The sequence below is a fragment of the Mus pahari genome, chromosome 23 (genome assembly GCF_900095145.1).
Source record: "Mus pahari chromosome 23, PAHARI_EIJ_v1.1, whole genome shotgun sequence".
NCBI classification, from domain to species: Eukaryota; Metazoa; Chordata; class Mammalia; order Rodentia; family Muridae; genus Mus; species Mus pahari.
In genome coordinates, this window is record NC_034612.1 from 3,815,350 (window position 1) to 3,829,368 (window position 14,019).

At 51.1% G+C, this 14,019-nt stretch overlaps 1 protein-coding gene across 1 annotated transcript in view; it reads right to left on the reverse strand.

The window, feature by feature from the left end:
- Positions 1-14,019, reverse strand: part of Ssh1 (slingshot protein phosphatase 1) — a 54,242-nt gene that overhangs the window by 12,276 nt on the left and 27,947 nt on the right. Inside the window, exons 4-10 of the mRNA XM_021186809.2 lie at positions 13,274-13,338; positions 12,754-12,875; positions 8,501-8,569; positions 7,773-7,838; positions 4,888-5,082; positions 3,623-3,716; positions 1,980-2,108 (exon numbers count right to left, since the gene is read on the reverse strand). Coding sequence (XP_021042468.1) covers positions 1,980-2,108; positions 3,623-3,716; positions 4,888-5,082; positions 7,773-7,838; positions 8,501-8,569; positions 12,754-12,875; positions 13,274-13,338 — 740 coding nt within the window. The remainder of the gene's footprint in view (positions 1-1,979; positions 2,109-3,622; positions 3,717-4,887; positions 5,083-7,772; positions 7,839-8,500; positions 8,570-12,753; positions 12,876-13,273; positions 13,339-14,019) is intronic.

Genomic DNA, 14,019 nt, shown 5'->3' on the forward strand with positions numbered 1-14,019 from the left:
CACCCATGATTAGATTTAACTCCCTCTTCTGGTGCATCTGAAGACAGCCACAGTGTACTTAAGATATAATAATAAATAAATCTTAAAAAAAAAAAAAAAGCAACAAACAACGGATAAACTAACAGCAAAATGCTGTGGGTGACAACCTCCCGGTGGGAGCTGGGAATATTTTTTTCTCCCTTAAAATGATTTGTTTCCAAATCCAGCATGTATGGCTGGATACATTGATGCACTGTATCATTAAAAACTCCTCTGCCAGGTGGTGGTGGCCCATGCCTTTGATCCCAGCACTTGGGAGGCAGAGGCAGGCGGATTTCTGAGTTCGAGGCCAGCCAGGTTTACAAAGTGAGTTCCAGGACAGCCAGGGCTACACAGAGAAACACTGTCTCGAAAAAACAAACAAACAAACAAACAAAAACAACCCAACTCCTCGAAGAGAAACACAAACAGCAACCAGGGATGCTCTTAAAAACACAGGCATCGCCGGGCGGTGGTGGCTCACGCCTTTAATCCCAGCACTTGGGAGGCAGGTGGATTTCTGAGTTCGAGGCCAGCCTGGTCTACAAAGTGAGTTCCAGGACAGCCAGAGCTACACAGAGAAACCCTGTCTGGAAAAACCAAAACCCAAACCAAACCAAACCAAACAAACAAACAAAAACCCGCAGGCACCTCAGTCCTGGCACGGCCATCCCTGTCTCCATATCTCCATCTCCTTGCCTGCCGACTTCCTCTCCCGAGCTTCCCAGGGCCTCTGGGGCTCAGGGTTTGACCACCAAGCACCGTGAGCTTGATTTTCACATCTCAGGGGCAGCCTCAAGCATAAAATTCCTTTAATATCACTCATGGAAAGATGGCACAGGCGCCCAGCCTTTCCAGCCTCCACAAGCACCACAAAGGCTGTGAGCCCTTTGGCCACCACCGCCACCTAGTGGACCGAGTGGAGGGAGGCGCCTTTTCACTGTTCTCAGGGAAGCCATCCAACACACACCCCCTCTCTGCCTTTTCAAGGTATTCAAACCCAGACTCTCACATCTCCGTGGATATAGCATGAGACCTGTACATGCAGGGAAAGTCACATATAAACAAGAACATAAAACTATATACATTCAATGCTCAGGAGGCAGAGGATCACAAACTCTAGGCTAGCCTGAGCTACAGATGAGCTTCTGTGTCAAAACCCACTTAAAGCCCACACATACATGTAGATGTATGCATGCATGTATGTATGTATGTACGTATGTATATACACACAAACATCTATTTATGAAGACTGAAGTTTCCCCTCAGTGGCTAACGCCATCTTCCCTCAACTCCCATAAGGAAACACTTTCTCTTCTAGCCAGTTACCAACCACAGCCAGGCCTACAGAACCTGCGCTTGCAGGCTCCAGAATGCACTTCACTTCCTCGTCCTAATCGCTCTATAAGAGAGACAGGTAGACTCAGCAGAGTGGGGGTGGGGGCACAGGGCAGGAACTTGGCCTTGCTGGGGTTTTTTTTGTTTTTGGTTTTTTTTTTTTTTTTTTGGTTTTTCCAGACAGGGTTTCTCTGTGTAGCCCTGGCTGTCCTGGAACTCACTGTGTAGAACAGCCTGGCCTCGAACTCAAGAGATCCACCTGCCTCTGCCTCCCAAGTGCTGGGATTAAAGGCATGGGCCGCCTCTGCCCGGCTTTTGCTGGGTCTTTCTATTCAACTTCATGATCTCCTAGCTAATTTTAGCAACCTGCTTGCCTCTGAAAATTGGCCAGTTGCCTTCTACGGATATTTACAGCCTGAAGACACCGAGCACAGGAGACATGGTGCTGGGGGGAAGGGTGAACCCTTCAGTGGACTCAGAGAGGAACAGCAAAGCTACCTGGGTTTCTGGTAGGCGCTAAGGCACAGCCTCGTCTGGGTTGTATGTGTCTCTGAGCATGGTCCCCAAACCAAGTCCCAAAATTAGGTCCCCAAACCCGGTCCCACCAGAGCCAGGCTTCTTACAAGATAAAGATGGTCGAAGATAAGGGAGGGCTTGTCCATCTGGCCCAAGATGAGCAGCATCTCATTGTCAATGAATTCCTTGAACTCTTTCAGGTTGCAGTTCATTTGCTTCTCCAGCTCATTTCGGATCTGTGGGTGGGACAGACAGGAGTGATGTGAGACGGAACCTATCAGATTAAGTGATCTGCTCAAACAGGAGCCCACCTCCACACAGTGGCAACTATGTGACTGGTTTACAAAAAGTGTGAGTTTGTCCTCATGCTTTTACCCAGGGTGACTTGTTTAGACACAGGTAACACATCTGTGTGGGTTGTGGGAGTTCAGTCACTCCTCCTGTAACTTAACCCAGCTGGAGGAAGTCTGTGGTCCTCAACAAATCTGTTTTTTCCTAAGGTTTTTTTTTTTTTTCTATTGAATTTAAAACACACGTTTACAATTAAGCACCAAATATACTGCAGTGAGAAGGTAAAGTCGCTTTCCTGTAGGAGAAGGGACCACAGTGTGATTTTTTTAAAAAAGTACTAACCAGTGAAAGATAAGGCGGATTTAAGGCTGAGGTAAGAATTTGATTTTGAGGTTTGCCTGGGGGCCGCAAGGTGAGTTCCAGGTCAGTATGAACTATAGAGGAAGACCCCGACTCAAAAATACCCCAAACTAACAAACAACAAATAAATAAATGGGCATTCATTTCTCATGTTGCCACATTCCCAGCCCCAGTAAAGTATATAAATAAATATAAACCTAAAACATTATTTTTTTAAGATTTTTGTTTTATAAGGCAGGGTCTTACAATGTAGCCCTGACTGGCCTGGAACTCAGTATGTAGAGAACGATGTCCTTGAAGTCAGAGAACTTCTGTCCAGGTCCTAGGATTAAAGGTGTGTTTGCCCAAGCCGCCCCGCCTTCTAGATTCATTTGAGTGTATGCAGTGCACCATGTGCCTGCAATGCCTGCAGGGGCCAGAAGAGGGCTCCAGATCTCCTGGAGAGGGTTTTATGGAGGGCAGTGAGCTACCATGTGGGCACTGGGTATGGATCTCAGATGATCTGAAGGAGCAGCCAGTACTCCTAACTGAGGGGCCATCTCTCCAGCTCCCACAACATCTTTTACTATATTCATTATTATTATTATTATTAACAAAGGAAAAACTGACCAAGGAGAAGTTTAAAAGGCCTAGGGAGAAACCTGAGACTTACGTCCCCGGTACAGCAGAAGGCCGAGGGGACCCGGTACAGCAGAAGGCCGAGGGGACACACAAATGCAGCGGAGGACACAGCAGACTTGAGGTTCGTGGGAGAAACCCGAGGACCTTCTACAGCTGTCCCCAGGGCTCAGTGAGGGCAGGCAATCTGCCTCTGGGCTTTTGAAATCAGACTAAAACCAAACTCTAAGCCTGGGCCCTCCGCTTAGTGCCACGGCAGAGCAAAGTGCGGGGGAGCCTCCAGGGTGGACAATAAATGCACACATATAGAGAAAACCCCAAAAGATCCTGGGCCTGCTACTGTTGTGAAGACAAACTCGTGTGTGTGTGTGTGTGTGTGTGTGTGTGTGTGTGTGTGTGTACCTCCTATGGGCTGAGGGTTGGGGAAGCAGGGAGGGGGGGAGGGGGAGGGGAAGGGAACGGTTGGGGGAGGGTGCCTTACTTCCTTAGAAGTCACATTTTCAAGGTCCTGGCTCATCATGATGCTCCGGAGTTTGGCTTTAATGAGCCGCTCGGTTCTTTCGCCCTCGGTTGGCCTAGGAGGGAAGGTTCAGGAAGCGGCTATACATTAACACATCTATACAACAGAGGGAGAGCAGCCTCCCCGGGACCTCTCGTCCTCATGGCTCGCACAGGTACAGGGTATTATGGGTGTGTGTTCAGTGTGAGCGGACAGAGAAGCCCCATCTACAGTTCCCACAGGAGGAGTCAGTGGGTAGGGCACTCGCTCTCCACACAGGCCACCTATGGTAACGGCCAACAGCCTGGGCTGTCAGTCTCCATCTGACACTTCATCCTGAATAAGTCCTCCCATGATTCCGTGCACTCCCCCACACCACGTCAGGTCTATATGCCAGTCCTGCTAATAATTAACTCCTGGGGCCATGGAGTGGAGACCTGGATAGTCCACTACCCCAGCTGACTTCAAATGCCTCAATCGGCCACCATCCTTCCATCTCTTCTCATGGCCTCTTGGTTGTGTCATCTGAGCAACTCTTAAAACCAGCATCGCAGCAGGCACCTCACTCTGAGGGAATGGGAGAGTGTGGCCTCAGGTCACTGCTGTGAAGGCAGAACAGCCCTCTGGATCCAGATACCCAAGACGGCAGACTCTGCATCCACAATTCTAAGTAAACTTAGGATTAGCAACCTAAGGGGACAAGGTTTAGGCACAGAGCACAGGAGGGAGTAGGGTGGCATGTTCCTGTGGTGAGCTGATGAAGTGGGGGGTTGCTCCCCACAAACGCACCCATTGAGAGTGGATTGTTTCTAAAGGGAAGATGTGTGTGTGTGTGTGTGTGTGTGTGTGTGTGTGTGTATGAGAGTCTGAAGTCCCTGTGAGGCTTCTTTCTTGTGTGTGAACGTGTGAGCAGTGGTTCTCAACCTGTGGGTCACAACCCTTGTAGGTGGGTGATGTCAAACAACCCTTTCACAGGGGTCACCTAAGACCATCAAAAAACATTATGATTCATGACAGTAGCAAACTTACAGTTATGAAGTAGAAACAAAAGTAATTTTATGGTTGGGGGGGGGTCACCACGACGTGAGGAACTGTATTAAAGGGTCACAGCATTAGAAAGGTTGAGAACCTCTGGCCCACAGGTTAAACCTGTTCTGGAAGGAAGTTTTCAGTCAAGGGGCTGCGAGGAAAGCAGGACCCTGAGAGGGAGCAGCACTGATCAGTGTGGGAGGAGCCTCAGCGCGTACTTGTCCACAAACAGCGCGGGGGAGTCGGGCCGCGTGGACTCCAGGTCCTGCATGGCGTTCCACTCATTGATGCAGCTCTGCTCCGAGCTGATGCAGCTCTCATAGTAGGTGGCCCAGATGAGCGCCACTCCCCCTGGGAAGTAGTTATGCCTCCGAGCCACTTCGCAGGCCTTGTGAAGCACTTGCAGGGCAGACCTGGAAGGCGGGGAGGAGAGAGGAACTCAGGATGGGGCAGGGGCACGCAAGGGGGCGGGAGCCGGGTGCCAGGGGGCGCAAGGGGGCTCGGGTTCTGCGGCTCACGAAGGGCGCTCACTTTACCAGCGGTGGGGTGGACTGGGCAAAGGCTCCCTCTTGGAGGCTCTGCTCACTAGGTGTGTGAGGGACACACAGCAGCTAGACACAACTGTCAACTCCCAGAGGCTGTATCAAGCTCGCAAGCAGACAGGATTATCTCTCACCGTTTCCAAAGGAACAGTGGCCAGCAGCAGACCCCATCCCATAGCCCCCAACTCTCCCAAGCTGGTTGGGTCACATTCCAGCAACCAACTCCAAAGCCTTCAGGTGTGCAGGCAGGGCTGCACTGCAGGCGTCTAAAGGCAGGGAAGGTCTTTGAGGAACAGCAGGGGTCCCTGAATGCTCTGCGGACCTTTGGGGGCGGGGAAGAGGGGGCTTTAAAAATATGAATGCTTTATTTAGTTAGCCTCTTTCATTTCTTTTGACAAAAAACTCAAGGCTGGGAATTTCTCAGGGAATGAGCTGCTGAGGGAGGCACGGCAAAGGCAAAAGGGGTCCCAGAAGGGAGGTGAGGGCTCTTAGGATGTCGATGTCCCTCAGACAAAGCAGCCCAACTGTCCTTAATTCTATCTGTCCCACCATCTCAGCAGGATGAGGAAATAAACTTGAGCCAAATGTTTATTAAATTCAGTCTTGGTTCCTAAGAATTTAAAAAAAAAAAAAAAGAAGAAGAAAAGTGGGTAAAACCAACCATGGCCGCCACAAACGATAATAATTAATAATGATAGTAACAGGGCTGGTGAGATGGCTCAGTGGGTAAGAGCACCCGACTGCTCTTCCAAAGGTGCAAAGTTCAAATCCCAGCAACCACATGGTGGCTCACAACCATCCTTAACAAGAGCTGACTCCCTCTTCTGGAGTGTCTGAAGACAGCTACAGTGTACTTACATACATAACAAATAAATCTTAAAAAAAAAAAAAAAAATAATGATAGTAACAACTTGGCTAACGAGAAAGCCACAGCGATTGTCCACTGGGAGCACCTGCGGGTCAGAACGCGGACTTCCTCAGCCCCGCCCACCTCAAATGGGCACGCCCACCCTGAGGAGCAGAGCCCAGAGCAATGGGGTAGAGGAACAGAGCACTAGCCAGGTGGCCTGTGAGTGAGCTCCGTGGGACTCTCCCCTCCCTGGACAAGAGGAGTTGTTTGGAAACTCTCATCTTAGGCTTCTCACTTGAAGTTTTTCCACCTCTTTTATCCCAACTCTTCTGTTTAGCCCGAGGGAGTGAACAGCTTTTGACACTTTAGTATGACACTGGGCCTACAAACACGATGAGCTATACCTACAGTGAGTGTGTGGCCCCAAAGTTGGACACACCCTGGCTGGAGAGATGGCTCAGCGGTTAAGAGCGCTGACTACTCTTCCAGAGGTCCTGAGTTCAAATCCCAGCAACCACATGGTGGCTCATAGCCATCTATAATGGGATCTGATGCCCTCTTCTGGGGTGTCTGAAGACAAAGACAGTGTACTCATATAAATAAAATAAATCTTAAAAAAAAAAAAGTTGGACACACCCAAGAGAGAGTCGTAAGTGCAGGCTGGTTCAGGAAGCTGTGGCAGTGCCAAATTCTGCCACCGTAGAGGGTCATGCAACCTCCCCTGGGATCCTGGCCCTTCAGCTGGTGTGCTATGGCCTGCCCACCAAGAGAACACCAGCCCAGCTTTCTTGGCGTGGCGTCCTGGTTTGTTCTGCTAGTGTGTAACTGCCTTCTTTCAAGGTGCTTTAACTCCAAGAGGCAACTAGGGTCTATCTCACGACCCCCTTCCCCCTCTCCACTCCAGCAGAGCCGAATGTCCTGACCTTAACGGCACAAACCTAGCACCTACTGTGTGCCAGGTACAAGGAATAAGTGAATTTATGCCAGGGTGGCACCCAGTAGGTCAACAGGTAAAGCGCCAACAGTAATACCCTTTTTAAATGGGTAAGGGACTTAGATGGAACGCTTACCAACAAAGACACATATAAAATTCATACGTCATCAGGAGAAGTTAACAAAAAGACACCGAGGGCTGGAGGGGGCTCAGTGGGCAAGAACAGCTGCTGTTCATACAAAAACTCCTACACCCGTGTCTATGCTCATACCCTAGAGGGTCCTACACTCTCTTCCGGCCTCCACGGGCCCTGCACTCTGAGCACGCACCCACACACAGGCATTCGGACATCCACAACTGAGCATAAAAACCACAGATTGAGATACAACTTCACAGTCACTGAGATGGTGACCGACGAACAAAGAATAATGTCGACAGAGATCTGGAGAAACTGGAGCTTCGCTGGAGACCTGTACAGCCACAGCGAGGAACAAACAACGCAGGGGTAAACAATAGGGTAGGGCTGGAGAGATGGTTCAGCGGTTAAGAGCACCGGCTGCTCTTCCAGAGGTCCTGAGTTCAATTCCCAGCAACCACAGGGTGGCTCACAACCATCTGTCATGGGATCAGATGCCTTCTTCTGGTGTGTCTGCAGAGGGCTATAGTGTACTCGTATAGAAATAAATAAATCTCTTAACAACTGGCTTTCCTACTCATTCTGGAGAGTAGAGAATAGCTCTAATTGAGTTCAAAGCCCCACCCCCCCAACACACTCACCACATGGCCTGGACAGACACCGGCTTGAATATGTGCATCCTGCCCGCTGTGCTCACGCTGAACCCACTGAGGATAGAAAACAGGAGATGAAGTGAAAACTCAGGCTTCTGGTCAAGTCACTCCAGACTCTGGATTCAGTCCCTCCCCAGACTCGGGACCAGCAGGCCTTTTGCTGTCCAACAAGGGCAACCCGGAGCTTCGCTGAGTGCGAGCTGCATCCTTGGTACCCCAAAAGGGAATTACCCATAGTGCCTCCCTCATCTGTGCACTCTGGGTCACAGACCCCAAAGAGTCTTGAATACTCAAAAAAGCAAGTACATCCCATAGCAACAGATGGGTGTGACACCCCTGCAGTGACACTTCCCGAACTACTGGCCTGACCACGCAGGGACACACCACTGAAGTGATCAGTCCGCCACACAAGGTTATCCAAAGGTATGGGCTCTGTTGGTACTTTGGGGTACAGGGAAATGATAAGTATATAAAACGTTTGTTAATTTATGTATATGCATGCACGACTGTGTACCAAGTGTGTGCCTGTTGTACAGAGGCCAACAGAGGGTGTAGGATCCCCTGGAACTGCAGACAGGAGGTTGTGAGCTGCCATGTGGGTGCTAGGAACCAAACCCACAACTTCTGCAAGAGCAGCCAGTGCTCTGAGCTCCTGAGCCGTCTCTCCAGCCCCCCTACCCCCAGAAAAGAATCTTTCAAACTGTGTCCATCCATACCCGTCCCCATCGAGGTGAATCTTGGTGTCGCTCCAGAGTCGAAGAACCATTCCGATCGTGCAGCTTTTGCTAAGTGGGGAAGAGAAGACATCCGAGTCTGTGTGTGCCCCTGGGCAGGCGGGCTTCCCTCGGTCTCTTCACTGGTGGGCCCAGGCTACTACCTGCTGGCCTGGTACCAACTGTGGTAGGGAGGGGCGCCCAGCCTGTCTGGACACTGTCCCACTCACGGCTGGATTCCAGAGGACACAGGCCTGGGGTGCCCGTAACTCCACAACTACAGAAGCTCTTGGGGTACTGGGGACCAGCAGCTGACCTCAGTGCCCCTCCCCCCACCGCAGCGGGGTGACCTGGTAGAGTGTGACAGCCCATACCAGGCTTTTGTCCTGGGTAACAGGAGATGGGAGGACCCCATAGCTCCACTCCACTCAGACTCCTGCCTGCCTGCCTGCCCGCCTGCCTGTCTGTCTGGACTCCCTTTTGTGCTGCTGCCACTTCACAAACTAGTTCAATCCGGTTCTGTCTTGCCCACCCTAACGGTGAGCCGATATACACTGGCGCCACTGTAACAGAGCCTTATCAGAGGGTCCCTCAGATTGTGATGAAACTCTTGTGGCATTTAAGAACTGGCTCTTGAGAAACCGCGGTGATCGTGCCCAAGCAACACCACAGCCCTTAGGAATTCCGAGTTTCCATCTCTGCCATGCGGTTTACAGGCTCTGGGTGCAGGGTTAGTTGTGGGGGAGGGAGGGTTAATGCTATTCCCTCCTGTGCCCAGGTGACTCCCACTCCAAGGATAGAGCCTACCTTGTGCTACCCTGCCTTTCACTATGTGAGGGGAAGGAAGCTAGTTTTAAGGCGACAGTTCTCAACCTGTGGGTCGGGACCTCAAAGACCACTGGAAAACAGCTATATTTATGTTACAGTTCACTAACAGTAGCAAAAACCACAGTGATAAAGTAGCAATGAAAATCATTTTCTGGTTGGTCACCACAACTGGAGGAGCTACATCTATGGAAGGGTTGTAGCATTAGGAAGGTTGAGAAGCACTGGTTCCAGGTTTCCAGGTTAAACTAAACTAAGCCTCTGAGCTGGCAAATTCCCCGCCTTCCCTCTTGCTGGTCTACGCAGCATCTGCGACTCACTCTGCTCTCTCTATGGAGATGTGTGCTGAGCCTCACAGAGCTGGCCTCCTTTAGACACAGCAATACAGAAGAAGCTGGTATTTAGGACACTAGTGAACTGATGTCTCTGGAGGACTGGGGTCCGGTACAGTCCGTCTATGACCGTGACAAAGAATAATTTCATGACTTCGTGACCATCTCCATGTCTGTCATTACCATACAATGACATTCCCATAGAACTCACAATGAAGTTGGACAGTGAAGGAGGCGGGCCCTGGGGGGGGGGGCGGGAAACGACACACACAGGAAGTGGGGTTAGGGAAACTGCATCTTCACGGGTGACAAATGATGTCGAAGGGGCAGATGGGAGCATCTGTCGGGGAGGGGAGCAGGCTGTAAGTCCCTGTGGTCAAGAAGAAAGAAGCTGAACCTGAGCCAGCCTGGAGGTGCAAGCAGGAGTCACAGGCTCGTGCCTAGAACCGCTTTGGTAGAGCTTTAAACATCTGAAAAAAACCCTGATGGGCAGAGGGTGGTATGCACACTCCCGATGCTCAAAGCATACGTGAACCATAAGCAAAAGCTAACCTCAGATCAGGCCCAAGGCCTAAGGAGAAGTCTGGAGTCGCCATAGCTTCAGCAGACTTTCTACATGGTCCCTGTATGTTCCCTCCCTTGGCTGCACGCAATCCTGGGGGATGCTGGAGTCTACACGAGCCAACACTGACTGCAAAGGGGACTCCATCACACTGCCCAGGACAAACTGAGTGACAGGCCCGTGCTCTGCTCTGCAACACAAAAGCGGTGACAAGAGGAGACCTGACTCCTATGAAGCTTCTACAGTGAGGGTCAAAAGGAGGTTACAGGGGGGCTGGAGAGAGATGGCTCAGCGGTTAAGAGCACTGACTGCTTTTTCAGAGGTCCTGAGTTCAAATCTCAGCAACCACATGGTGGCTGTGACCATCTGTCATGGGATCCGATTCCCTTTTGTGGTGTGTCTGAAATCTTAAAAAAGAGGGTACAAGCTAAAGGACAGTCTCCCTATGTACACACCCTGTTCAGGACTTGAATAGGTTACCCAAACCATCTCCATGTGGTGAGAAAAATTCTTGTCCCTGGAATTTCCTACAGAGCTGGGCTATCATCTGAAAACTGTAATTGACACGTAAAACATTAGCACCTTGGCCTGGGCACGTGCCTGTAGACATACTACTCGAAAAACTGAACCGGGGATCCATGAGTTATGTGCGCATGTACATGCCGCATACGTATGTACGTAAGTGCGTACTCACGCATGCGCTTCAAAAAGACGGCCCCTCCCACTTCTGTGAGCCCCCCTCACGGTGCCTCAACAGTGCACCACACCCCCCACCCACGCACCGCAATGGCATTCCTCCCACCCGCAGGACGGCAGCCTTTCTGAGTACACCCACTGTTCTTTCAGACCAGTCCCCAGAGCCACTGACGCCCAGAGCCACTGACACAGCTCCGCAGCTCCGCTCCTCCCCTCCTCGTGCCACAGCAAACTTTCTCACGATGCCAGAGGGCCGGGGAAGACGAGTCACCAAATGAATTCATCACCCAGCTATATTCCCATCTATCATCCATCATCTTAGTCACTAGCCTATCTTAGTCACTTAGTCCAGCTTAATCATAAGGAGACCTGGCTGCGGTCATGTGATCTCTGGCTCGGTCTTCTTGCTATTGACTCCACGTGAAACACCTGCCGCCCTGCACACCCTTGACCTCACTGTGCTGCCTACTGGCCTTAAAACCCATCTTAAGCCGGGTATAGTGGCGCACGCCTTCAATCCCAGCACTTGGGAGGCAGAGGCAGGCGGATTTCTGAGTTCGAGGCCAGCCTGGTCTACAAAGTGAGTTCCAGGACAGCCAGGGCTATACAGAGAAACCCTTTCTCGGAAAAACAAAACAAAAACAACAAAAAACCCAAAAAACAAACAAACAAACAAACAAAAAACCCAAACCATCTTGACACCACCCACCTGCTTGTACTATCACAGAAACCTGGTACGTGTCTCTGCTGAGCCTCTTGCCTCCCTGGTAGTGACACAATCCTATGTGCTGAGTTGAATGTGTGCTGTGGCATCTCTGCTGACCTGGGGCATGGAAAACCCATCCACTTACTGATAAGTAGGGCAATGGGTAGAGAAAGCAGAGAGTCCGCTCTGACAGATCTAGGGTTGGCAACAACTTCCCACACTTGGCTCACACCATGCCATGGTAGGGTCCCATGGGATTTACTTGACCTCAAGACTTAGGGAACGGTAAGCCTTAAAGCCTTCAAACAAGGACCCGCCAAAAACAAATGGCAGGGCCCAGTGGTGGTGGTGATGGTGATAGTAGTGTCTCACACTTTTAATCCCAGCACTTGGAGGCAGAGGCAGGTCCTTCTCTGTGTGATGCCTGGTCTACAGAGTGGGTTCCAGGACAACCAGGGCTACACAGAGAAACCCTATCTTAGGAAAAAAAAAAATCAATCAATCAATCAATCAATCAATCAAACAAAACCCTCAGTGCTCACTGTTGGATCACATCCTTCAGGAACCATTCCTGTACAGGATTCCTTCACAACTGTGAGGGACCCCTCCAATCTGTTCGTGTCTAGAAGCTGGGTCCCCAACTCTGCGCTGTTTGAGGAGGTGTTATATTTATGAGCTGAGACCTGGTGGAAGATGGCGCCAGGTCCCACCCTCAGAAGGAGTGAATGCTGGCTAAGCCTAGCTCCCACTGCGGCTGGCTTCCTGTTCTGCCACGTGGATCTCTTCTGCCCAGGCCCCCAACACTGTGATACCGTCCACGCGGCCAGAGAGAGGCCTCACATTAGCTCTGCAGGCGCTCAAACAGCGGGCCAAATAAACCGCTTCCCTTTATCAACTTCCCAAGCATTTCGGTCTGACAGCAGAAAGCGGTCACATGCTTCCTCTTCTGAAGCTCTGAGCCAGCTCACTGCGGCAGGAAACCAAGGGCTGGGAAGACAGGCCCTATCCCCAGAGCCTTGCTGCTCCCCAGCCCCCACCCTGTCTTCTGTAGGGACTCACCGCAGGACATCAGCAAAACCTCTGGCCAACAGTGACCCATCTGCTCTGATGGGAAGTGCCATTCCCTGAGACTCACCTCTCCTTACTGGAAAAGTCAACTCCCAGCAGGATATTCTCCTCCGTGTCCTGGCGGCCGCTGGTGTACACCACGACCATGTAGCGGACACGGTCGGTCCAGACGCTCTCTAGGCGCACGGCCTGCAAACGGAGGTCGCCTCAATAGTTTGTTCCCTTCCTCCGTCCCCCAAACCAAGACCCCACGCCCAAATCAGGGAAGAAATGAAGGCCAAGTGCTTGTGAGGAGGAGCTGAGAGAGCGTGTTTGCCTGACACTGAGCGGACAGCCAAATGCCTACCGTCAGGGCACAGGCGGCATGTTCAGGCTACATTCACATTTAGCAGAGGTGCCACGGAGACCTTACACATGTCTCTTCTGGCTCCTTTGGGGAGTTAGGCATAGAATCCAGGGTGTCACCCATCCCAGTGATGCGTCTACCACGGCAGAACAGCGCTCCAGTGCCCTGACTTTGGTCAACGGTATGAGGGAAGGCACCCCAATAGAGAAAGTGCACTGGGTGCCACGCCCTCAGCTCTCACCAGCTTGATTCTGTCTTCACAACGCAGGAGGTTGATCATCACTTGCAGGTGCTGAGGCAGGTCACCTGCAGGGCCGACAAGGAGAGGTTTCAGTGGCTACTTGCCTCCTCCCTTAGGAAAGCCAAACCCGACCACACCACCCCATGAAAGGCTGATTCCAACAGCCTGGGCGATATGACACAGTGGTGACACAGTAGTAGTTCTTTCAACAAAGACTTTGGGAATCGCGGGCCCCTGGAACATGTTATCTATCATACCGGACCGGAGCAAACATTCCTTGGCAAGGCGCGGAGGCAGAAACTACAGTCATAAAGCAGGATGTAAAAGCTGTAGGGAGGCGTGTGTCACGGGCTGACATGCAAGGAAAGAGACTGAGTACATCTGTCCTCTTCAAACTCTCAGGCGTTTTCCACACAAGTCAGATGTTACTTCTACATCTGGGGAGTTTATGTGTGTGTGGGGGTGGGGGACATCTACCTGACCATAGATAACAGCTGTGTGCTGGGTGTCCAGAGAAACCATTTGAGGAAAAAACAATCTGTTATTCTCTTTTCATAAAAAGGAAATTACTGATGTGTTCTCTTTTTCCTTCATTGCTAAGAGAAGTAAAAAGACAGTCATCTAGGGCAGTGGGGGCGCACGCCTTTGATCCCAGCACTCGGGAGGCAGAGGCAGGCGGATTTCTGAGTTCAAGGCCAGCCTGGTCTACAGAGTGGGTTCCAGGACAGCCAAGGTGACACAGTGAA